At 45.7% G+C, this 27,275-nt stretch overlaps 1 protein-coding gene across 1 annotated transcript in view; it reads right to left on the bottom strand.

Annotated features, from left to right (window-relative positions):
* LOC146785406 (uncharacterized) overlaps nucleotides 1–26,791 on the bottom strand; it is a 2,064,968-nt gene extending 2,038,177 nt beyond the window's left edge. Inside the window, exon 1 of the mRNA XM_085634420.1 lies at nucleotides 26,676–26,791. Within this exon, the coding sequence (XP_085490546.1) occupies nucleotides 26,676–26,720 (45 nt within the window). The 5' untranslated portion in view covers nucleotides 26,721–26,791. The remainder of the gene's footprint in view (nucleotides 1–26,675) is intronic.
* Between the last annotated feature and the right edge of the window lie 484 nt (nucleotides 26,792–27,275).

Below are 27,275 nucleotides of genomic sequence, written 5' to 3'. Positions count from 1 at the left end.
TAACGCCGTTTGACGAATCTTCGCGAAATTTTGAAAACTAACGGAACGCTCTGGTCAGCTCCTGACTTGAAAGTTTCGGGGTGATTCGTCTCCCAAAATGAGTTTTTGCCATGTTAATTCCATAGGAAACTTTAGACACGGCTACAGCCCGAACTGCTGAGCGGAATTACACCAAATTTGGCAAAAAGGTAGCCCTTGGTTCAGAAAGAGACCTTTTATTTTTTTTAAATGGTGTAAATCTGTTCAGTAGTTCCTGAGAAATTAAAATATCTGAGCACTGAGGAGGAGTCGCGACTCCTACCGAGCACAAGATTCACTCTGATTGGCTGCCAACACTCCAACTATATAGTTATAAAGATTCCCTTTGAACTTGTATTATCCGCTTTTCTCAAGTAACCAGTGTCACAACACTCTGTCAAATCTATCACACACTTGGAACAACTCCCCTCAAGATATGAAAGTCCTTATATTAAAAAAGATTTATTAATGTATCGATAGTGAAATTCACAGCAATAAATCATCACATAAAAATTCATCATAAAAACACATCAAAGAGTAACATGGTACCCTACACGGGCTAAAAAAACATTCAAAAGTACATGACTAATACAGTTAATATCTCATCATTAAAAAGAACAAAGAAACACCACATGGAAGGGAAATATACAAAGGCAATCAAATTATGCCTTTACAGTGTTAATTTGAACCTTATGTGGACAAGACTTAGCAGAGAACTGTTGTCCCTGATTTCTATGATTCTTGTCCCATATCAAATTTAACCAAACTCTGCGTCGACGCGTTTCGGTGGAGATAAATGGATAAGACCACCTTCTTCAGGACTAACAATGATTTTCCTTCCTTATTCGATATCAATTAGTGTACCTAACATAAAACATAATACAAATAATTTAAATAAAAACCATTTTTTTCACAAAATGCATCAAAAATCTTTTTTCTATCTATTATGGCATTACAAAATTGAAGACATCTATCGTCCTAAAATAAGTCAGAAACATTTGTTCTTCACAAAACTCACATTCTCAGTCCTTATACCATAAGGGCATGTAGGTCTAGTTTTAAACCGCCACAATTAGAATATATAAGTTCTTACACATCCTTTAGGAGTGTTCCATAACACACACCCTGTATCCTTCACAACTTAATGCCACACAACATCCGGGTACAAGTCTATATGAACTTATCTGTCTATATTATATAGTGTGTGTTGATTATTATCGAGCTCCCATTCATTTGTGGAGACTTGTATATTACTTAATGGTCCTTCATCCATCTATTGTCGGAGACATACATAGAACCCTACAGGAAATAAGCTATGTATATACACATTAATATACACATTATTCTAAAATATTCTAAAATATCCCACAGTCGTCGGGTGATTTCAGGTGAACACAGGTGTCTTGACTCTTCAGCCACGAGGTCCAGGAGGCGTCGACGACAACCAGGAGCTGGATTCAGCGTGTCCCACGAAGTCTGCAGCTTACTGCGGTGTCGTTGACCAGATTGGAGCCAACAAGCCTTGGTAACAGCAAGTCTCGTGGAAAGGATAAAAAGTCAGTGGTGCAGACCAGCAAGGTCTGAGGGACTCACCCAGCGAGGGTAAGTCAGGGCAGGCCTGGAGCAACCAGGGGAGAACTTTGGAACTGTAGAAAAGTCTTCAGGGGACCCACAAGCCAACCGGCAAGGGATCGCGAAGATGCCTTGGGAGGATTCACTCACCAGGAGCCCACGGTCACTCAGGACGAGGTAGGCCTCTGATCTAAGAAGGAAATCCTGCTGGAGGCTTGGACCACACGTGGTCCAATGCACAAGTTAGTAGAACGTCGTGAAGGGGTTGCACTCGAAAATAGTGCCCGGTACCCAGGTATTGCGGTTCCTCGTCACTCGTGGGGTCCACTTGCCTCAGCGTCGGTGGGGACTCATGATGGCCTTGGAGAAGTCAGGAAATCTACTTCCGGGGTTGCAGGGACTTTGGACTCTGGCGGAAGCGGGAAAGTTTGCGACCGTTGATTGCAAGATTGGGTGCCTGCCAAGCAGGGGAGTTACTCCTTGACTCCAAGGGAGATTCTTCCGTCTTTCAGAGGTAGTGGAACGTCGAAGGTCCAGGATTCTTCTTCAGAGCATCGTCCAGGGATATCTAGTTTGCAATGGCAAGGGTTCCCTAACTTATACTACAAGGAAGGGAGGGACTAGCTCTATGACCCCACCTATGAGAGGGTCAGGGGAGTGGGTGGCTACACCCACTTCCATTTGTCCAGTTTCGCGCCAGAGCAGGGGCAGGTAGCCCCTGAGCCAGTTTGAACTGATGTATGCACAGAGGAGCCTACTGCTCCCCCAGTGCAGGACTTTAAAGCACTCTAGGAGTGCACCCACCCAGCCCCAATACACTAAACCCTGTCTGGGAGGTGGTTACACCTCCCTGTGACAGGATGCCTATTGTTGGGCCTCCTCCACTGCGGGTTTCGGTCAGCAGCAGGAGGGCAGCCCAGTGTCTGTGACTGGTGGCATCCATTTTGTGATGCCAGGGCTCTTCAGGATTCTACTGTGTTTCCACAGTGGGTACATGTCTATCCATCTAGAAGGGTGGGATCATACTCCCACACCAGTTACTGGTGTATGATTCCAAAGCGTTTGACACCAAACACGACATGTTTTGATGCAGCCATTCCAAAGTTAGCATTTACTGCGAGGTTATAATGCACTTAAGAGTATATGGTTTGACCGCATTCACAAACAGCCCCAGAGAATGGACTGAGAGCTACAGAGGGGCCCTGCTCAGGCAGAGGCACCCCCTTACATGGAAACCAAGCACCCTGCCCTCAGGGTTGATAGGGCCTGCCTTAGGGGTGATTGATAGGTTTATATGTGTGTGCAGGTAGAGATATAGGGAACCTATATCTCAGTGAGGAGTGCTAACACTACCTCACCCAGGCTGCAGTAGCAGGCATGTGGTGTCAGATTTAGTCTGCTTCCCAAGGGTGGCATAATACATGCTTCAGCCCCTGGTAGGCCTATGAAGTATCTATGCACTTGGTACCTAAGGTACCATATACTAGGGGCTCATAAGGTACCACAGTATCAAATCACTAGTGCATCTAACATGCACTCCATGTTGTTTAGAGAGAACAGAGAGGCTGGGGCCCTGATTACCAGGGTCCCAGACAGACTATAGCCAGAAACCAGTGTAAACATCAGAAAAAAGTGGGGGCAACATAAGAGGCAGATCCTACTCTCCTACAAATGGTGTGCAAGCCACTCTTGCTTCTTTTTGCGCCTCTTGCCTATTTATACATTTCTGTTACTTCTTTCTGCACCTTTCATTCTTTTTCTGCACTTCTCTTGCCTCTTTATACAAATCATATCTACTTTCTGTACCTCTTTTGCCTCTTTCTGTACCTCTCTTGCCTCTTTCTGCACCCCTTCCCTCTTTCTGCACATCTGTTCATTCTTTCTGCACCTTTGTTCCTTCTTTTTGCTCTTCTTTTGTTTCTGTCTGCAACTCTTGCTTCTTTCTGCACGCCTCTGGCTTCTTTCTGCAGCCCTCATGACTCTTTCACACCCCTCTTCCCTCTTTCTGCACCCCTCTTGCCTCTTTCTGCACCTTTGTTCCTTCTTTCTGCACCTCTTGTTTCTGCATCCCACTTGGATCTTTCTCTACCCCACTTCCCCCTTTCTGCATATCTGCTGCTTCTTTATGCGTTTCTCTTGCTTCTTTCTGCATCTCTTACTTCTTTCTGCATCCCTCATGCCTCTTTCTACATCCCTCATTCCTCTTTCTGCACTCATCTTCCCTCTCTCCACACCCCTACTGCCTCTTTCTGCACCTCTGTTCCTTCTTTCTGCACTTTTTGTTTCTTTCTGCACCTGCCACTTCTTTCTGCACCCCATTTCCTTATTCGTGCACCCCTCTTCCCGCTTTCTGCACCCCTGTTCCTTCTTTCTGCACTTCTTTTGTATCTTTCTGCACTGGTCACTTCTTTCTGCACCCCTTTTGCTTCTTTCTGCACCACTCTTCCATCTTTCTCCACCTATATACCATCTTTCTGCACCTCTCTTGCGTCTTTCGGTACCCCCTTGCCTCTTTCTCCACCCCTGTTGCCTCTTTCTGCACCTCTGTTGCCTCTTTCTGCACCTCTGTTGCCTCTTTCTGCACCTCTGTTGCCTCTTTCTGCACCTCTGTTCCTTCTTTCTGCACCTCTGTTCCTTCTTTCTGCACCTCTGTATTTCTTTTGTTTCTTACTGCACATCTCTTGCTTCTTTCTGCACCCCTCGTGTCTCTTTCTGCACCCCTCTTCACTCTCTGTGTACCCCTCTTGACTCTTTCTGCACCTCTGTTGCTTCTTTCTGCACTACTCTCGCTTCTTTCTGCACCTCTTGTGCTTCCTTCTGCACCACTCATGCTATTCTGCATACCTCTTGCCTTTTTCTGCCCCTGTTGCCTCTTTCTGCATCCCCATCCCTCTTTCTGCACTTATCTTGCCTCTTTCTGCACTCATCTGGCCTCTTTCTGCACCCCCTGCCTCTTTCTGCACCTCTGTTCCTTCTTTCTACACTTGTTTTGTTTCTTTCTGCTCCTCTTGCTTCTTTCTGCACCCTTCTTGTCTATTTCTCCACTCCTCTTCCCTACTTCTGCACCTCTGTTGCTTCTTTCTGCACCTCTGTTGCTTCTTTCTGTACCCCTCGTGCCTCTTTCACACCCCTTTTGCCTCTTTCTGCACATCTGTTCCTTCATTCTGCACCTTTTGTTTCTTTCTGCACCTCTCACTTCTTTCTGCACGCCTTTTTGCTTCTTTCTGCACCCCTCTTGCCTCTTTATGCACCTCTGTTCCTTCTGTCTGCATTTCTTTTGTTTCTTGCTGCACATCTCTTGTTCTTTTTGCACCCCTCATGCCTTTAGGCACCCTCTTGACTCTTTCTACACCTCTGTTGCTTCTTTCTGCACTACTCTTGCTTCTTTCTGCACCACTCCAGGTGTTTCAATCAGTCTGCAACACTCTTCCTGCACCGCTCTTGCCTCTTTCAGCATCTCTGTTCCTTCTTTCTGTACTTCTTGTTTCTTTCTGCAACTCGCTTGCTTCTTTCTGGACCCCTCTTGCCACTTTCTTCACCCCTGTTCCCCATTTTTGCAGCTCTGTTACTTCGTTCTACACTTCTCTTGCCTCTTTTTCCACCCCTCATCCCTCTTTCTGCACCTGTGTTACTTCTTCCTGCACTTCTCTTGCACCTTTCTGCACTTCGCTTGCCTCTTTCTCTGCCCCTCATCCGTCTTTCTGAACCTCTGTTGCTTCTTTCTGTAGCTCTCTTGCTTTTTTCTGCAACCCTCTTGCCTCTTTCTGCACCTCTCTTCACTCTTTCTGCACCTCTCTTCACTCTATCTGCACCTCTCTTCACTCTATCTGCACCTCTCCTGCCACTTTGTGCACACACAGGGCTACTTTTAAACTGACGTCAGGCTCAGCAGTGCACACATGAAAGTGCAGACAAGGGCTGCTGGCCTCTAAACTGCCATGCCCTATTATATGCTAGGGACTTCGAGGTCGTTTTAATCCCCCTGCCCTATAATGTACCCAGGGCTCGACAAATCCACTCGACCGCTCGCATTTGCGAGGTAAATTTAATGAGGTCGAGCTATTTTTAGGTCATACCCGCCCTTTCTGGCGAGTAGGAAAACATACTAACTTTTGTCCTCAGTCTTTGAAAACGGAGAAAATGTGACAAGATAACAAGATTTAAAGGCCTTTTTATTGCTCACAAAGCAAATGAGCAATAAAGATGCCTTTAAATCTTGTTATCTTGTCACATTTGCTCCGCTTTCAGAGACTAAGGTCAAGTAGGTTACTGTTAGGTCGAGGAGATTTTTCAAGGTACTAGGCCTGCAGGACTAGTACCATTTTTCAGATTTTTCAAGCCCTGGTACTAGAGCCTTACAGGGGAGGTGCTGCCAATCACAGGAGTACCCCAACCCATAGTTTACCCTAGTGTATGTAGGTGTTTTCACTGTATTCTAAGTGTCTTTCAGCATACCACTGGCTCCTGGCCTGGTTACGCAGAGCCTGGGGTCAGTCAGAGTCAGTTACCACCAGTACCAGTCAGCAAAAAGTTGGGGGGTGCCCAGGGTACAGGATGACTTTGCAACAAGGCCTCTTTCTGAACCCCTGTTCTTTCTCCATATCTCTTGCTTCATTTCTCTTGCTTCTGTCTGCACCTTTCTTCCTCATTCTGGACCTTTCTTCCTCATTCTGTACCTTTCTTCCTCATTCTGCACCTTTCTTCCTCATTCTGCACTTTTCTTCCTCATTCTGCACTTTTCTTCCTCATTCTGTACCTCTCTTGCTTCTTTCTGTACTTCAAACGCAACTACTACATTATAGTTATAAATTAGCATTTAAAAAACCTTAGACATTCACTGAAAAAGCCATAGGTTTCAGGAATATTATAGTCAGAAATTAGCATTTAAAAAACCATAGAAATTCACTGAAAGAAAAACACAGGTTTCAGGGACGTTATAGTTAGTTGGACATTTCACTCGTACAAAACCAAAGAAATTCAGCTGTTATAGTTAGTTGAGCTAACTATAACTCACGCCCCCTCAATGCACTGCTGATGGCATCACATATTACATCACTAATGACATCTCAAATGACATCACTGATGATATCATCCACGTGATAATCTGATGCACCTCCTCACACCCTAATATAACCTTTGATACACCCACTCTAAAATACAGACTACAATTCTCGAAACTATAGACATACAAATACCAATTACTATATACCCACTCACTGATTCCTAGGTCTACAGACACATCCACTCACTCAGCCTTATAGTCACTCATACATGCAGTCACTCATCAATACAGCCACTATCATATGCAATCATACACCCATACAGACACACACCGCCACTCACCCATAGTTACTCACACAGTTAGTCAGTCATGCAAAGAATCAATCACACCCCCATTTACTCACCTATACACCACCTCACTTATTCATACAGATACTAACACTCACTTATACAATCACTGACACGAGCACACACTCATCTACACAGCCACTCACACAACCACTCACTCTCACATATAGTCATTTATATACTCCAACCCTCACTTATACTGCCTTTTACATATGTAGTTACTCACACATGTACCACTGAGACATCCATTCACTCACCAACACAGCCATACACCCACTCACCCACCCATAAAGCCCCTCACAGATGCACTCTTGAACCCATACACCCAGTGATTCACCCACAAAATGAAGGAGAATGTACTGCATGCGTAATGCAGCCCTATCTTTGTAAAGACCTCAACACTGAACTGGAGATTTGTATAAATACTGGTTGCTTTTTCAGTCTTAGCAGGAGTCTCGTAGCGGTCGACAGATAATCCCCTTGTCGGTTAATACACTGCTTCTGCATGCCTAAATAAACATGCACTATGAATTACCTGAAGAGCTGAAAAAAGAGTGTGTTTCTTCGACATAAGAAAGAAATATGAAAAAAGTCAGAAAGAAGGATGAAGAGACAGAAAGAAGAAAGAAGGGAAATGAAAGGAAAGGAGGGAAAGAGTGAAAGAAATATAAGTAAATTAGGCAACGAAGGAACAACATTTGACCTGCTGAACAACTGCTAACCAATTACCTATTTGGAATATCTCGGCAATTTAGATATAAAAAATTGGCCTACTCATTACACCCCATCAAAAACAACAAATACATTTAAATTAGGAAAAATGTCTATAAAAATTGCCAATTTAAATTGCAAAAGAGTGAATGCAACACTTCTAAAGGCATTATGTTAGTGTGAGAGCTGATCTCCTTTGCATTTAAATGCATTGTAGTTTTGGGTTACAGCTAACTCGAGTTGTGTTTGCAATATCCTCCATCTTGTTTCAACGTCACAAAGTTCACATGCCCCTTGTTGTCGTTTTCTTTATTACATGCAAGACTAGCACTAATAAACTGAAAAACTTTTTCATAGACCTCTTTGCTACGTTCCCATGACACCTTAGCTGTCCCAGGATATGTGCATACAATGTATATATTTTACTGCCGAACTGACTGAGTTCTGCACATTCCATGCAATGCTCCAATGAGAGTCCTCAAATGTATTCTGATGTAGGGAAAAATAGGATACATTATATCCAAACACACACAGAACTGAAGCCTATAACTTTTATGCAAAGGTACGAAGTTAAAAGCAGCCTTAGGCTCCAGTAAAGAACACAGGCCTTTGTGATAAATAGTTCAGAATACCATGCCACAAAAAGACGAGTTTAGCTGAATTAATCAGATCACCCAGTTCATTGAAATGTCAGGAAATAACATGCCAGGTCAGGAAATAGCTTGCGGTTGTAGGGAGGTTGAATTTGACTAAATAGTTACCCCCACTTTTTTCCTGGTATTTTGCTGGTTTTCGACTAATCTGACTGGGATCCTGCTAATCAGGACCCCAGTTTATCTGCTTTCTCCCTAAATTGATTGCATGTACTTTAGGTACACTCCAGATGGGATTCTGGGGTACCCTTATAAGTCCATAGTATATGGTATACTATGTACCCAGGGCCTAGGAACCCCAGAGGCCTCCCAGGGGCTCCAGCATGTATTGTGCCACCCCTGAGAAACCATTCAGAATGACACCACAGGTCTGCTTCTGCAGCCTGTGTAAGGTGGTGCATGCACCCCTTACTTAGATATAGGTTCAATATATCTATTCTATATCACTGCACATATAAACCTATCAGTCATCCCCAATGGCAGGCCTTATCAATCCTGAAGGCACGGTGCTGGGTTTTATGTGAGAGGGTGCACCTGCATGAGCAGAGCCCCTCTGCAGCCTTCGGAACCTATTTTTCGGGGTTGTTTGTGATGCAGCCAACCATATATATTTAAGTGCATTATTACCTTACAGCAAATGCTAACTTTAAAACGGCTGCATAGAAACATGTCGTGTTTGGTGTCAAACACCTTGGAATCATACCTTGCCGCCAGTAACTGGCGTCGGAGGTATGATTCCACCCTCCTAGAGGGACATATGTGACACACCGGGCTACCCGGTACCAGCTTTCTCAACCTGGGCATCACAAAATTGATGCTTCCAGCCACAGAAACGAGTCTGCCCTTCTGCTGCTGAGCCAAGCTCGAGCAGGGGAAGGCTTCACAATAGGTTTCCTGTCACAGGGAGGTGTGACCACCTCCCAGACAGGCTTTAGTGTATTGGGGCTGGATGGGTGCACTCTGAGTGCTTTGAAGTCTGCACTGGGGGCACAGGTGTCCCTGTGCATAGTCCAGCTCAAACCGGTTGCAGGAGCCATTTGCTCCTCCTCTGGTGCGAAACTGGACAAAGGACATGGGTGTAGCCACCCCTCTGTCTGGATCCTCCCATAGGTGGGTCCCCAGAGTTTGTCCCACCCTTCCTTGGGCATAAAGTAGGAACCCCTGATTACAGGACTTTAGATTTTACCTGAACTAAACTCTGCTATAGAAACCAAGTTCTTCGATGATCTGCATGACGCTGGATGACTGAAAAATCTCCCTTGGAGTAAAGGAGTTACTCCCCTGCAAGTCAGGCACCTAAACGCATCTGACCGGTTTGCATCTCCCAAGCTCCTGAGGACTCCGAAGATTTCTGCAACACAGGAGGTGGGTTCCCGAGGTATCTGAGGTCGATCTGTGCTCTCAGCAATTCTGAGCCCAGTATCCCTCGCGGGGACCGTGCAACCCGAACCCCTGTGCACTTTTGCAGCAGCATATGCTTTTTGGCGATCCCGGAAGCTGTGCTTTGGGCTACTTGTAGTCCTGACCCTGAGCAGTAATCCCAATGAAGATTTCCAGCCTACACTCCACGAGTGTTCCGTGGGCTGGTATTTCGTGATTCAGCTTGAGGTCCCTTTGCGATCCATGGTCCATTGGCCTGTGGGTCCCTGTGAAGGTAACTTTGACTTCCCGTGGGCTTTCCTGGTTGCCCCAGACGTGCCCTGACTCTCCATAGCTTGGAAAGTCCCCAGGACCTTGCTGGTCCTCACTGAAGCGTCTTTCCTCTGCCCGCATGTGTTGCAGTTGCCAAGGAAGGTTTTTGATGGGGGGCTGGCCCTTCCGGACGTCAGGCTCTATTACTGGGCCTCCCAGTTACAGGTGGTAAACGACTGGGTCTACGCGGATCGGTCAGAACCGGCCTACAGAGTGGACCGATGGGCAATGCCGAACGGTAATTGCGAGCCCCTGTTGTATGCCCGTAAACAGGGTAGGATTGGCCGTCACACACTAGAGTGGTGATTCAATGTTGGAGGGAGGCCAATAAATATTTGGGGTGGTCGGGCTCCCTGACGGGAAGAACCCCTCTGTGGCACGGGGACCAGCTGTTGGATGTGACTCGCTTGACAGGGTTCCGGGGCTGGAGACTCATAGGAATCGAATACCTGGGGGACGTCTGGAAGGGAGACGCTCCGCTGCCTTTTTCCTACCTTAAAAAAGATTATGATCTACATGACTCCCAACACTACCACTACCTACACCTTACCCACGCCCTGCGGACTCACATAGGGTGCGGCACGACCATTCCAGAGTACTCCCCTCTGGAGGATAGGCTGCTCCTGGACCCGATAGCAGGAAAACCCACCTCCACAATATACCGCAAACTCATCAATAACATGACGGATCCCCTGGTGTCATTGCGGGAGAAATGGGTGGGGGACATAGGTGAACTGGAGGACGCAGACTGGCAGGACGCCCTACAGAGTCCAAGGGAGATTGCAATCCGTTGTAGGTTCCGGTTAGTACAGCTTAAGATTCTGCACCGAGTATACTACCCCCGCACCCATCTGTACGCCTGGGGGAGGAGGCGATCGGCCCTTTGTGTACGGGGATGTGGGGAGGAGGGCACCTTCTATCACACCCTATGGGAGTGCCCGCAGATAGTTCAGTTTTGGACCAAGGTAGTTGACGTAATGACGGCAGTGGTGGGCTCAGTGGTCCCGCTGGAGCCCCGATGGCTGCTACTAATGATTAGGAGCGACTCTGACTGGACTAGACACAAGGAGATTTGGCTGGCCCTAGCGGCAGGGGTGGCGAAGAGGAATATCGCGAGGGACTGGGGCTCGCGGACCCCGCCCCAATGGGACCACTGGGTACGGGACATAGACTGGTGCCAAAGGGCCGAAGAAACTATCTACAAAAGCAGAGGTTGCACCAAAAAATGGCGTAAGGTATGGGGACCATGGCGGAAATACAGGCAGACAGGGGGAGGCCTAGGGCCCTAACAGCTATTGTTATTTGTCTCATTTGTGTCCTCGAAGGCCGGTCATTGTTCAGAGGATGGGTAATTAACCGCATGTATTGTGCTAAATGTCCTGTATTGTTTGATGGTCTGAGCAAAGTTAATAAAAATAATTAAAAAAAAAAAAATAATGGTTGTTTGGACTGGTACAAGGTGCCCACTTTAATTAGTGGTCAGCATATACCAGGCCAACTTCTCACATTGGTGTGCAGCGTTTGCGATTCAAGCTTGCTATTGTTTTACCAGATGAATCTCATTGAGTGATTAACTGGAAACCACTAAAGGTATTAGGTACATATAAATCAAGACTAGAATAAGTAAGTTCTACTGAACTTGGAGTTGGGTAGTCAAGGGTCTAGCACAATCTTTCTCCAACTCAAGACAGTTTCAGTTCCCACTAGGTTAGGTAGGTGCATACACCACATAACACAAGTATGTCTTCTAGGGCAGAAGCCAGTGGCTCCCTGCCAACTAAGTATGACCATATCTCATTTCAGGAATTGAGAAATATGTGTGAATCTAGGAAACTGAGGACAGGGAGAAATGCAAGCACCCAACGCCTCATGGAGGCGTTGCTTTTAGATGACTTCAGAAAGACCCCAGGGTCGGATGAGGCAGGCAAGTTGGGTGGGTCAGCAGATGAGGACAAACCAGGAAGTGAACACTGCTATGAGCTGGACTCAAATGCTGACCAGGAGGTTCAAGATGATTCTAACCTGGAAACTCCAATTTTTCCTTCAGGTGGGGAGAAGGCCATAGTGGGCCTCTTTACTCCGCTAGGGAGAGTTAACAGTATACCAAGAAGATCAAGATCTCCTTCTCAGGAAACTAATCATTCTGGTACTTCTGTAGGGACCTCTGCTTCTCATTAAAGGGACTCCTCTTATGAGAAGTGTCAGCTAATTGATTATGAGAGGACCAAACTCAGAATCAAGAGGGAAATATTGGCCTTAGACAGGGAATCCCTAGAGCTCCAGAGAGCTTCCAGAAGGTTGGGGCTAGAGCCCCATGGAAACAGCAACAGTGTCCCTAGAGCTAGAGAATACAGTCATGATGATAGGAACCTGAACAAGATTGTCCCTCCCTATCAGAGTGGGGATGACATCCACAATGGATAACTGCACTAGAGAGGGCCTGTAAAGTACAGAGGGTCCCTCAAGAGCAGTGGGCGGCAATCTTGTGGCTCTCCTTTGCAAACAAAGGTAGAGACAAGCTCCTCACTGTTGGTGAAGAGGATGCTGATAATTACAAAGTCTTGAAGAGTGCTCTGATTGATGGGTTTGACTTGACCACTGAACAATACAGGATTAAGTTCATAGACACCCAGAAGACACAGACTCAGGACTGGGTTGACTTTGAAGAATGTGCTACTAAGGCTCTGGAAGATTGGATACATGGCAGCAAGGTGCATGACTTTTTAGGGTTGTACAAGTTGATGAGGGAGCAGATCCTTAATTGTCAAAAACAGCTCTTACACCAGTATCTGGTGGACTCCGATCTAACTTCTCCCCAAGAATTGGGCAAGAAGGTAGATAAATGGGTCAGAACCAGGGTAAAGCCAAAGAATCAGGGTGGTGACCAGAAGAAAGATTCTTCCAAGAACCAAGAGAAAGGTGGGGATAAATCAAAAGATAAATCCACTACAGGGCCCCAAACCTACTATTCTGGGGGCGGGTCCCAAACTCCTTCCTCTCCTGAAAAAAAACCTTATTGCCATGTCTGTAAGAAGCCTGGCCACTGGAAAAATGACCGCAATTGCGCTAAGGCCAGCAATAAGGAAAATGTTCCTCCCAGCAATACTACCACTCCTCCTGGTACTACAAGTAGTAATCCCCCAGGTGGTAGTAGTGCACCCAAAAGGTTAGGTGGGTTCTCAAGGGGATCTGAGGTGGACCATGGTTTAGAAAGGTCCCCTTCACAGGACTCCTCAGTCTGTGATGGTGGCATGGGATTTGCCACTTTTACTGTCAGTCCTAATTCTTTGGACAGGAGCCAATAATAAATGGTCAGAAAGCTGTGGGATTCAAGGACACAGTGGCTAGTGTCACCATGGTGACAGGGGACCTAGTCCCCCCTCAACAGCTTTTACCTGAGTTTAAGTACCAGGTGACCAACATTGATGGTATTAGGGCAGAACATCTCATAGCCATACTTAATCTCAGCTGGGGAGGGGTCACTGGCCCAAGAAGAGTGGCAGAGTCCCCGAACCTGCCTGTAGATTGCCTGCTGGGAAATAATCTAGAAATTGCAGCCTGAGCTGAAGTTGAATACCAGGCCCATTTAAGAATGTTAGGCCTCCCTGAGAAAGTTGGTGGGACCCATAGGGCCTCAACCCAACCCCAGGGAATTTTTGGCGTGGTGGAGCCTGAAAGAATGGCCGACTCGACTCCACCAGAGAGCAGAAGGGTTGAAGAAAAGTCTTCTTCCCCCAGACTAGAGGTAAGGGTCGGCTTCCTCAGGGAACAGATCCTACCCCTTGTGAAGGAACTGTTCCAGAGGTGGTCAGGCCTGTCCTGGCAACACCCCTGATGGCAGGGGACCCTTCCAAGGCGGTACCCAGTCTGGAGCAGGTAACCTGCCCCTCTCTACCCTACCTCAATCAGCCTAGGGCTGCAGAGGTCCCACTGTCCAGAGGAACCCCCTCATCTACTGATTAGGGGCACCCAGTCTAGTAGCACTAGCCAGGTGAAAATTCCTCAACACACTGAGGGATCCCTCTTACCCTTGGGTAGGGACCTCCCCCAGATGGACTCTGTTGGGCAAAGGCAAACCTGAGACCAAATGGTTCCAAACCTACCAGGTCCCTCCAGTGTTCCAACCAAAGGGACCCAACCCCCAGCTGTAGGCAGCCAGAGGTTGACCCTTAGGGCCAGATATAACTCAGACATGGAAAGAAAGGCCTCCATGGTGACCAGTGCTCTGAGGAAGGTGAGACCAACTTCATTAGGGCCTCACTTCTCTACTCAGACACCCCACCAGCCTTTTACTTTGCCAAAACACACTACAGGTAGTAATCCTAACTTTTGGAGAAAATCCAATACCCTTAATGGTAGGGACTCCTTAGTGGATCTTCCTTATATGGCCACTTTATCAATGAAGTCTCAACTGAGCAAGGTTAGCCGTATCTCCTTTTGTTGGGGGGGGGGGGGTGCGGGTTATGTAGGAAGGTGGAATCTGACTGCATGGTTACCCCCACTTTTTTCCTGGTGTTTTACTGGATTTCGACTAGTCTGACTGGGATCCTGCTAATCAGGACCCCAGTTTATCTGCTTTCTCACTAAATGTATTGCATGTACTTTAGGTACACTCCAGATTGGATTCTGTGGTACCCTTATAAGTCCCTAGTATATGGTATCCTATGTATCCAGGGCCTAGGAACCCCAGAGGCCTCCCAGGGGCTGCAGCCTGTATTCTGCCACTCATTAGAGACCATTCAAAATAACACCACAGGTCTGCTACTGCAGCCTGTGTAAGGTGGTGCATGCACCCCTCACTTAGATATAGGTTCACTATATCTATTCTATATCACTGCACAAATAAACCTATCAGTCACACATATGGCAGGCCTCATCAATCCTGAAGGCAGGGTGCTGGGTTTTGTGTGAGAGGGCGCACCTGCATGAGCAGAGCCCCTCTGCAGCCTTCGGAACCTCTATTCCGGGGTGGTTTGTGATGCAGCCTACCATATATGTTGAAGTGCATTATTAACCTCGCGGTAAATGCTAACTTTATAACGGCTGCATAGAAACATGTCGTGTTTGGAGTCAAACCCCTTGGAATCATACCTCCCCGCCAGTAACTGGCGGGGGAGGTATGATTCCACCCTCCTAGAGGGACATATGTGACGACACACCAGGCTACCCGGTACCAGCTTTCTCGATGTAGGCATCACAAATTGGATGCTGCCAGCCACAGACACGAGTCTGCCCTCCTGCTGCTGAGCCATGCTCGAGCAAGAGAAGACTTGACAACAGGTTTCCTGTCACCGGGAGGTGTGACCACCTCCCAGACAGGCTTTAGTGTATTGGGGCTGGGTGGGTGCACTCCGAGAGTGCTTTGAAGTCTGCACTGGGGGCACATTTGGTGTCCCTGTGCATATGCCAGCTCAAACCGGCTGCAGGAGCCATTTGCTCCTTCTCTGGTGTGAAACTGGACAAAGGACATGGGTGTAGCCATCCCTCTGTCATGACCCTCCCATAGGTGGGTCCCCAGAGTTTGTCACACCCCTTCCTTGGGTATAAAGTAGGAAACCCCGACTACAGGACTTTAGATTTTACCTGGACGAAACTCTGCTACAGAAACTAAGTACTTCTACGATCTGCACGACGCTGGATGATGGAAGAATCTCCCTTGGATTAAAGGAGTTACTCCCCTGCAAGGCAGGCACCTAAACGCATCTGACCGGTTTGCATCTCCCGAGCTCCTGAGGACTCCGAAGATTTCTGCAACACAGGAGGTGGGTTCCCGAGGTCTCTGAGGTCGATCTGCGCTCTTAGCAATTCTGAGCCCAGTATCCCTCATGGGCACCGTGCAACCCGAACCCCTGTGAACCACGTACTTTTGCTGCAGCATATGCTTTTTGCCGATCCCTGAGGCTGTGCTTTGGGCTACTTGTAGTGCTGACCCAGAGCAGTAATCCCACCGAAGATTTCCAGCCTACACTCCACGAGTGTTCCGTGGGCTAGTATTTCACGATTCAACTCGATGTCCCTTCACGATCCCTGGTCCGTTGGCCTGTGGGTCCCTCTGACGGTAACTTTGACTTCCCGTGGGCTTTCCTGGTTGCTCCAGACGTGCCCCGACTCTCCATAGCTTGGAGAGTCCCCAGGACCTTGTTGGTCCTCACCGAAGCATCTTTCCTCTACCCACGTGGGTTGCAGTTGCCAAGGCTCTTTGGTGTTCAATCCCGACACTGACCCCTCCCCCCAGCACTCGACATCCTTCGCGGGACAGCTCACCTCCGGACTTTGGTCGTTGTCGACATCTCCTGGTCCCCGTGGTTGCAGAGTCAAGCTTCACCTCTAGTCACCTGAAACACCTGACATCTGTGGGCATTCGTCTATCGTGCCCCTGGTCACTGTGAAGTGACCCAGACTTTGTCCCCTCTGCTTTCAGGTTCTTCTCACCTCGCATCCAGGCTTGGATCCCACCGGACACTTTTCATGTTCCCGGCAGCAGCCCTTTTCCACATCATGCCAAGGAAAACGACGAAAGTTCCCGACATCACTTAACCCATATGCACCCGGCTCCTCTGGGATAGGTAACACGGGTACCTCAGTTCACTCAAAGGTGCAGGCCTTAGAACCTTCTATATTTGACTGGGTTTGCTTAAAGTCCTCTCTGAAGTGTCCTTAATCTTTAAAATTCCAACCGCGACTTTCTCATAGGATTGTACGGAACTCGCACCTGTGTTCACACACTGCACCCGTCTTCCGTGGGTCCCCTGTGTCACTACTTTGGGTGGGTCCCAGCGATTCTACGTGCTCTAGGCACTGTCTCTAGTCAAGTCATAGTTGTTGTACCACTTTTAGATATGGTTCGTTCTCCCCCTGGAGCCAGCTGGGTATTGTGCTATTTACTGTCGTTCTAGTGATTTAATATTGTGTGCTTTGTGCTCTAATCTCTTAAAGAGGTTAGTAGAGAGTGTTTAGTAATAAATACATATATTTTGTATATTTCGTGTCGTTCTCCTTTCATTTGGTCATTCAGGAGGGTCTGATCTGGTAAAACAAGCTGCTTTACATTCCTTCGAGACTTAGCCTGAAGGCTGCTCTCCATAGCTACCACTAGGATAGCTATCAATAAAGGTTGTCTTTAACCTGATCATCAATAAGGGTTGTTTGGACTGGTACAAGGTGCCCACTTTAATTAGTGGTCAGCATATACCAGGCCAACTTCTCACAGTGGTCAGCAAGTTGAACTTCTGCATGAAACATAGATCATATCTTCCTTCAGACTCAGGACACCAGTAGCGTTTAGGCGTAGAGACTATGAAAATAGGTAACCACGAGCTCCATCTGCTAGAGCGATGGGCCAATATGCACCAATTACATAAGAGCCTATGTCCTCAGAAGCTCTGTAGTTTCTTACACCTTTAAACTTGAACAGTACATAGGAAGAAATACCAGGTGCACATCCTGCCTTAGTACATACTGACGCACATGTCTGCTTCTGCCGAGATCACACCTACAGGTTAGATAGCTGGTGACTCGCTTCTGTTGAAACCCACGTCACACTTACACACCGTTCTTTGCTTCTTCAGGAACTACAGCTTCACAGCTAACCGGCAAGATGGCTTAATGGTAGAAACCACACGTAAAAGGTCAGATGAGCTAAGCTAATAAGTGTTAAAAGAAGATTTAACCACGCACTGTGCAGTTAAATAAATATATCTTTGCTCCACTAAAATTTAGGGAACCGAAACCCACAGGGGGGTTTCCACGCTCATCATGTGAGGCTAGGCCCACCCACTTGCACTTCTGTGTTCAAGAAATTGCTACAGCTACTGATGCTATCTTGTATGTCCTGTGTGAACCTTGCTTACGTTAATGGTCAACTTGTGCCCTATTCCTTTGTGGTTTGGAGGAATAAATACAGCTGATTTTGAGCTAAAGGAGAGGCATCAAGTTGTATCTCCTTTGAGGTGAACTGATCTCTCCTGTAGTGACTGGTCCTCACTACAGTATTGTAATAAACCCATATTGTATTGTTTACTTGTTATTCTTGGTGTATGTTTAATATATTTTTCCCTCCAACATTTTGGCAGAGTTTCCAGCCAGAAGTTCAACTTCTTTTCACCTGCTACCTGCTGCCATATCCTGAAAGTCCTCCTGTCCTCTTGAAATAATTTGTGCATCTAAAAGAAGGTAAGAAGACGCCTGTTACAAGGTCTTCACATTTCTCTGGGACGGACAGGACTTGGGAATTGGCATTATTAAAAGGTGAGAACAGTGCAAATTTGTATTGTTAACTTGTTAATTCTTGGTGTTTGTTTAATAGATTTTTCCCTCCAACAATTCCGCAGTGAATAGTTTCATATTGCGTGTTCCCTATTGGTGCATGTCCTGAGAAACCTGTACTCATGTAGAATGTGTGACTGTCTTTGTTTAAAGTCCTATAAAATTATGTAGATTTCGAGGGGTAGAGAGATCCCCTTTTCCCACTCTTAGGAGGTGAATCTTATTTAATATTTATCACCTGGTACTGAACCTATCAAAGTGATGGCTCCAGTTGGGGAGCCCTAAAGTCCATACTGGGACTTTACCGCTCCCTGTCCTAGTTGCTGGTGTGCTCCATGAATGGTAATGGAGGTTGAGAAAGCGCACTGATATTTATTATCAATTATTTCTCGATACACTGCTCTGTACTTTCCTGGTAAGCACTAAAGCTTGTCAAATATATGTAGCAACGGGTAAATATATTTGTGGATCAACCATTCTATAAGAGAGTACCAATCCATCCATTTTTTTTTTTAAGTGCCACTATATTTAAATAAAGATGGCAGCTATCTACTACAAGCTACAGCCCATTTAGTGTAAAGGAGCTAATAGCTTCGATCTACTCACTTTACAATAAGTAAAGACCATTGATACAATTGAGTGGGTCTTATTTGGACTTAAAGACTCTTGTGGGGAGGGTTCTGAGCGTGAATTTAAGATGCATAGTACGACGTACATCAGGTTGCCTCCAATCTAAATATGCCTCAAAACTAATGGTACTCTTGTGTGAAATACTCATAAGTAAGGAAAGACCTAAAAAGAAAGATGGAAAGAAAAGAAAACCAGAAACAAAGATGGAAACAAGCAATGCGGGGGAAAAACGAAAATAAGGAAAGAAAAATGTCAAAATGGAAGGCCAAAGTAAAATGAAAAAAATAAGACATGTATAGAAGGAAGGATGGACTTTGGGTATCCCTTTATATGCCTTATCTTGTGCACCATGGGTACATCAAAATATTTCAAGAGTGCTCCTACACAACGGACTGCAAAATCTATGGCTTTTTTAGACCATTTATTTGAAAACCTCTCTGTAAAGTGTACAATGTGGCCCCAATTTTTCAAAATGTTCTTTAGAAGGCCCCATCCCCCTCAAGATCTCTGTGGAAGGTTAGCTGCCATAGATAGCCCTCGATTAATCTGAATCGATGGTTCGGGACTCATTCATCTTACTTGCTCAATCAGTGCCATCTATGTATGATTCAGGTTGGGGTATTTTATATTTATAGCTGCTTTCTTTGAGGCATAGATGTTCAGTCGCATTTTATTTGTGAAACTGCTGAAAACGACTAACCTCAGTGACTATCCAGAGATCGCAAAGGCCACAGTGACCCTCTGACTTGTCTTGACGCAGTCTTGTCAAAGGCAGGATGTGTGGTCAGGATCTGTGAACAATGACCTCAGTGTACATCTCTTCCGTGCTGATTCAGTGATAGGGGGTCCTCCTTCACACTGCATGAATGCAAACATGATAACGCAAGAGACAAAAAGTAAGACCCACTTGTGTAAGTGGGCCAGGGCCTAGGAAAGCCAGAAAAATGGACATTCAACCAGAGCTCTACATGGCTCTCTGTTTCGGTCATTCACCAGCTAGGGAAACATGCATTTGTAATGCAATAGGTATAGCATTTGAGAGAGTTAGAGCTATTGGCGTTGTAAATTTCTATATCTTTTACCTATGTGTTTTGGTTTGGAGTGTAGTGGATGTATGAATAGAGACGCAGCTGCAGCACTGCCTAGAAGACTTAGAATGAGGAATTACCACTGGGACCAGAGGAGCAGCTGCAGCACTGTCTAGAGGACTAAGAATGAGGAATTACCACTATGTCCAAAGACACAGGTGTAGCACTGCCCAGAAGACTTAGAATGGGGGAGTTACTGACGGGACCAGAGAAGCACCAAGCAGCACTGTCTAGAGGACTAAGAAAGAGTAATTACCAGTGGGAGCAAAGAAGCAGCTAGCAGCACTGTCTAGAGGACTAAGAAAGAGGAATTACCACTGGGAACAGAGAAGCAGCTAGTAGCACTGTCTAGAGGACTAAGAATTAGGAATTATCAGCGGGACCAGAGTAGCAGCTAGCAGCACTGTGTTGAAGACTTGGAAGGAGGAATTACCAATGGAACCAGAGTAGCAGCTAGCAGCACTGTCTGGAAGACTTTGAATGAGGAATACCACTGGAGTCAGAGAGGCAGCTACCAGCATTGTATAGAGGACTTAGAATAAGGAATTACAGACGAGCCCATAGAAGCAGCTACCAGCAGTGCCTAGAGGACTTAGAATGAGGAATTACCACTGAGAACAGAGACACAGTTGCAGCACTGCCTAGAAGACCTAAACTGTAGGAATTACCAATGGGACCAGAAAAGCCGCTGCAGCACTGTCTAGAGGACTTAGAATGAGGAATTACCGATGAGACCAGGGAAGCAGCTAGCAGCACTGTCTAGATGACTTAGAATGAGGTATTACCGACAGAACCAGCAGAACTAGAGAAGCAGCTAGCACCACTACCTAGAGGAATAGGAATGAGGAATTACCTGTGGATAAATAGCTACTAACCTACTCTATTGTATTCACATATTGTTGCGTTAATTTTTTAACATTCTAAACATTTCTATCACTTAGCTTTGCCAATCCGGAAACAGGGACCACCCAGGGACTCACCTCAGTGCTTCACTTACAGGTGCACCGTGGCTGGTGCCGTTTGTGTGGTGGAAGTTCTGTTGCCCAGGCCTGCTGCAGGTCAGCAGTCTAGCGATCCCCTTAGCGTCACGTTCGGCCCGCTATATCTAGCCAATGCCGGCGCAGACTTGCAGCGGTCTTGCCAATGGCACGCCCATCCGCGCCAGTCCGCACCAGGAACCAGAACCCCTGTTTCTCCTTTATTAGAGAACAGGTATGCTCAAAGACTTGAGTATTCTTCAGAACAGCTGAAAGAAATGAACAACCACTACAAGGCTAAAGCCACTTTTTGTAATGTTATCCTCCAAATCCAGGAAGGTACCATGGCTTGCTTCAAGTATAGACTTCAAACCATGTCTTTTACAGAATGTCAGAATCTCCCGGAGCCTATAAGCAAGAATAAATATATCTTGGCGGCTACTCCAACCGTCGCTTCAAGGTCTCCCCCAGAGGCTATTTCTCCCCTCAATAGCTTAAACTATTTTCTAGTCAATGCTAGATCCCTGCCTAAACATGCGGTGGAACTTTGGGATCTACTCTCTCCCTCGCTTTTTGAGATCGGATTCCTCACCGAAACTAAGTTGCTCATCTCTCCCATCTATTCCACTTGCCCTACCGGCCATTTATAAAAATACTTAGATTAGACAGGGAAGGTACATCTGGGGGCGGTTCCGCCATCATTTTTAAAGATGAAATCATGGTTTCAATAGTGGACACTGTCGTAGGAGAATGGGCAGAAATATGTATTTTTAAACTCTATTTTTCTCTCAACCTCTGCTGGAAAGGCGCGGTAGTCTATCACCCGCCCGGTCCAAAAAGGGACTTTAGTCAACGCCTACATGACAATATAGTACCCCATGTGCTTTCATCCTAACAGTTCCTGCTGTTGGGAGATTTGAATTATATGAGGAAGACTCCTGAATCTATAGAATAGCCAACTATATTCTGATCTAGAAACATTAGGCCTACGCAAGTCAATGGTCCAATTCATATCGCAGGCCACAACTTTGGCCTAATTTTTACGCACATTTCAAAATTTTCCTGTGACTCACCAAAATCTCTACTCTGGATGAACGCTCACTTATTTGCTCACTTATTCCTACACACAAGAGGAAACGTTAATCCCTCGCTTGTCAAAATTTTTCATCTAGACAGTAGCAGAAAATGACACTGGTCTCATGGGCCAAGGAGCAGATGTCCACCATCCACTCAGATAACCCTGTTGTTGATCTGGCTCTTTCTAACTTTAACAGTGCACTGAATTCTGCTTTTGATAAAATAGCCCCTCTTAAACATTATGAAAAGAGTTCACAGACCTCATGCACCCTGGTATTCATTAGGATTAAAGACAGATAAAGCCTTGTGCAAAAGACTAGAAAGAAGGTGGCGCCACACTAATCACCCCACTGACAAAAATACTTACAAGTAATATCAAGAACGCTTGTAAACTATGTATAGGGAAGCAAATCACTGAGGCTAGAAACTCCTCTAGAACTTTTTAAAATACTCAAATCTTTTACAAACCCAGTGGCATGCTCTCCAGAACCGAATCTGTGGCAACTACTCTGCGACGTAATAGCTAATCACTTTGAAGAGAAAATCAAAGTGATCTACCAAAACTTCTCCAGCGATTCTGCTCAGACTGCTGAGAAGCAGGTAGTCTTTACTTTTCACTCCGGGGATAATACCAGTCTAGGCAAATTTGAAGAAGTTTCACTAGAAACAATTCAGAACCTTCTGACCTCAGCAAAATCGGGCTCACACAGACTCCTGTAAACCTTGAACTATGACAGGCCTCTCATATGAGTTGGCCCCTTCAATCTGCTCTCTGTTTAATCTATCTATTACCAAGGGAAAATTCCCTTCAGACTGGAAGATGGCCCTGATTAGACCAATTGAAAAAAAGGCCAATCTGGTATTGACGGATCTCACTAACTACCAGCCTATATCGCTCCTCTCTCTGCTGGGGAAGTTGCTGGAAAAGCACATTAATAAGCAACTCACGAGCTACTTGGAGTCAAATAGCTTACTAGACCCCTCCCAGTTGGGCTTTAGACCGCTACACAGCACAGAGGCGACTCTGCTAATGGTCACTGACCACATTAAATGCTCCCTTGACGAAAATGTGCCCACAATGCTGGTACTGCTTGATTTGTCAGCAGCATTTGATACAGTATCCCATCCTAGGCTTCTTGGTAGACTACAAGAGATCGGGATCCATGGAATGGCTCTGCAATGGCTAGCTGAATTCTTCCTTTCAAATAAGACCCAAACAGTCATTCTGTGCCCTTATAAGTCACAAATCATGACTTTGGATTGCGGAGTCCCACGGGGCTCCTGTCTCAGCCCTACGCTCTTAAACGTTTGTGGCCCCCCTCGCCAATACTGTCAGCTTTTGGCTTTGAAATTATATCAAATGTGGATGATACCCAGCTACTTTTCTCTTTTGAGAAAAATTTGACTAAACCTAAAGAGTCTTTCTCTGCTGGGATGAAAGCCATTGCAACCTGGATGTCAAAAAATAGACTCCAGCTTAAACACCGCAAAAAACTGAGATTATGCTATTTGGGAGGGCCCAACTTCTTTGGTCACCCGATTGGTGGCCATCAGAATTGGGTAGGGCCCCTTCACCCAAATTAGTGGGAAAAAATCTGGGAGTCCGGCTGGACCAATACCTCACTATGAAAGAACAAACCTCTTACATTACAGGTTCATGTTTTTACATGTTGCATATGCTGAGAAGAGTCTTTCCTTTACTACCACTCTCCACAAGTAAAACTCTAGTCCCGGCACTGTTTATCAGCCGTCTAGATTATGGCAATTCGCTTTTAGCTTGTACAAATGAAAAGTTGCTTTCCAATCTTCAGGAAGTACAGAACACCACTACACATCTTATTTGTAACCTCCCCTCTGGTGCGGTATCTCCACCTCTTCTATAGTCCCTATACTGGTAACCTGTGAGAAACAAAATTATTATTAAGATTTGCTGTCTAACTCACAAGGCTCTACATGGTAAAGGGCCTACTTATTTATCTTTAAAGCTACCCCCTAACCCCTTCCAGATTCTTAAGATCATGTGACAAGGCCTTGTTCAACGTCCCCAGGATCAGTAAGCCCAGGTCAGGTTGCAGATCGTTCTATCTTCCCCCAATTATTAGAATAAACTGCCACTGCTATTACATACTAGTGAAAGCCATTTCCATTTTAGGAAAGCACTTAAGGCCCATCTAATTTAAGGATAGCTCCGTCGATCTGTCGTCCTGGTCTTGTGCCGAGATACCACTTCGGGGATGATTCGAGTGCGTAATAAATCAAATAACATAACATAACCACTGGGAACAGAGACACAGTTGCAGCAATGTCTATAGGACTTAAAATGTGGTAATTACCACTGGGACCAGAGAAGCTTGTTTAGTTCTTGAGTGCTCGGATGGTAAGGCAATTACTTCCACGTTTACTTGTAGTTCTTGCCTTTGCCAGGGCTGGCTTTGTTTTCAAGGTCGGCTTTGTCCCATCTGATTTGATTTTGACTGTAATTGCTTGGCAAACTGATTTCAGAAATCTCTGACCTGCCTCATTCGGACCCTATTGTAATAATCAATGATGGTGAATGTCATTTATCAAAACAAATGGATTTCTTTATCTTTTACATGAATTAGCCTAATTTTTGTGCTTTGTCTTCCAAAAATCGTACAGGCAAAAAAACAGCTGTGTTTGTTAGTTCCGCACCTTAGAATGCGGATTTGGTTGCAAACAAGAGTTTACCTCAGAATCAACATTTATATTTGCAATATGGCCCTAACTGCCAACCACCCAGAACACTCACATATACAAATCCTACCACAATAAACATAGCTCCAACACTCCATGCAATATCATCTCAGCACTCAAAGCAAACACGCAACACCCGTCCTTTCTTAAAAATAAAAACACACGGAAAACAAAAAAAGTATCACATACGTGCTGTGGCTGGCATACTTCAAAGATTATTTTACAATGAACTGGACTAATGATGTGAACCAACTGTATCCTGTTTCATGTTTCTAGATGCTCCTTAGCTATTCTCCATGACATGATCCTTTCATCCAAGAAGACGTACTGAGGGTCATTATTTCTCGGATAATAAAAAGTACATCTCGCCTTACTGCTGCATTTCAGATTACTGGATGTAATTAGTCAACACATGCTGAGCGATTCAAATTGCAAACGGTGTACTGTTTAAGGAAAAATAATAACTGTCCGTCATCCTTTATCTTGAGCTGGTGCCCTTTAAACTGAAAAGGCATGTTACTAATGTTTCACTGCCTCTTACCGAGTGGGAATATTTGCCAAAATACGTAAGAGATGTTAAGCAAGCATCTCTGGTGCGTCCCCAATGTCAGTGGGCACAGCAGACTGGAGTTTCAAGTCTGTAGAATCGCCCAGTCGCAGACTGAACAAGCATATGGAGGAAGGAGAGGGAGCTATCTAGCGCCCGACAGAGAAACATGGGCGACCTAGCACCATACTAAGGGGCAGATTTATGAGCCCCTGCGCCACTTTTGCGTCACTTTTAACATGGAAAAAGTGACGCAAAAGTGGCGCAAGGGGCTCATAAATCTGCCCCTAAGTATGCAAAGGAAAAATCCAGCACTGTCAGCGACGGACGGAAAGGAACATTTAAACAAAAGAGTTCTGTAAACGAACAGATAAAGAATCGAAGCCTAAGGACACTGTACTTGACTGGTGCGCCTTAGCCTTTAACAAAATTAAGTATCGGCTGCGTGAACAAGTTAGAAGGCAGCAAAGAAAAGCGACATACGAGTGAACCAATGGCAAGCAGTTACACTCGTATAAGTATTACAGAAGGTTTTCCACAGTGCATGCGCGCTGCCTAGGCTCGACCTAAAAAACATACTTTTCTGTCTGTCATATGTTACAGCTGCAAAGCAGTGTCACCAGAAGTAATTTTTGTGACACATGGACTAAGTGATGGGTGGATACTGATATTTACCATTGCTGTTCCAGGACCTAAAGCATTATTTCACTTCAACTGAATAACTAATGCATTCCCATTTTAAAACTTACCTTGTCGACTTTTTGTTCTTATTGTATTAGGGCCTGAATAAAGGTGCTTTACAAATTGTTAAATAAAATATCCTGCTGACTTTGAATACGATTTGTCTGTGAGATATATTGATTTGTCAAACACAGGATGATATTTCACATATATTAATTACATAGGCGACGCCTCATGTGAAGGTTTCTCAAACACCCGTTTTAAGGCCCTTCAATTTTTTTTGTCCTGCTAAAGGTTCTGAAATGACCTTTGTTTGTCCACTGACTTGTGTTTGAATTGGGATGGCTTTAAAAACAAAAAAGTAAAACATAACTAAAAATGGTTGTCAAAAACATGGGGAGTGTTAACATGTCGCAAGTTTGCCCTGAGCCCTAATGCAAGGAAAATGGCCCATCTGTGTCATGGTTTGGTAGCAAACACACACACTTATATAATGTACAATATGCCACTCAGCCCTTGTCCAGGTGCCCCGGTGGCGTGGTTTAGTCTGCCGGACAGCCCTAACAGCAACAGCATACAGTCCTTCTCCAGCCTGTTTCTGTGCACATTGACTTGATCACTACCAGCCCTTGTGGAAATGGAGGTTGACCGTCCCCTGCCTGTTCTGCTTAGTTTCGGTTGGGGACGGTCTCACACTGACCTGTATGACCGTTTCCAGCGTGTCCTGACCGTAATCCGATGTCATGATGTATTTCGGGCGCCTAGTTCCGGGTGCTAACGTAAATTTTGGCTCCCAGACACTTTCCCGTGCTCTTCTGGGCAGTTCTGGGCTTATCTTCCTACTAGGCAGTGTACAACCTCCCGTTTTAAGCGCGCGGTGGGTCCCGGGCATTGGTTGCCGCGGTAACCGGAAGACGCTACAGTCAAAACAGAACTCTAGAAGAAGGAAGGGGAAACCATGGAGACCGGAGAAACCACGGGCAGGCGTGTTTCGTATAGAAACTCCAGAGAGCGTAAAGGGCGCGAAAAAGCTAAATATAAAACGGTCAGTTTTTACAGTAACAGCAATCTCCCTAGCTCAGTGGTCGAAGTGGGCGGGATCGGCAGGGCACGGCGTGCCCCTACTTCTATAATTCATTAGTTCCCGTGTCCCTACTTCTTTAATTCATTAGATCCCGTGCCCCTACTTTTCTCGTTTTAATAATGCGTCCCAGGACGACAGAAATCGCCAAGCCTGCAGAGAGGGCTCGCCGTTCGGGGACGGGTGGTGTGCAGAGAAGGAAGTCTTTTCTTTCTTGCC

This window comes from Triturus cristatus, chromosome 11 (genome assembly GCF_964204655.1).
Source record: "Triturus cristatus chromosome 11, aTriCri1.1, whole genome shotgun sequence".
In the NCBI taxonomy this organism is placed as follows: domain Eukaryota; kingdom Metazoa; phylum Chordata; class Amphibia; order Caudata; family Salamandridae; genus Triturus; species Triturus cristatus.
The sequence above is the reverse complement of the archived record's forward strand: the minus strand, read 5'-3'. Positions and strand labels throughout refer to the sequence as shown.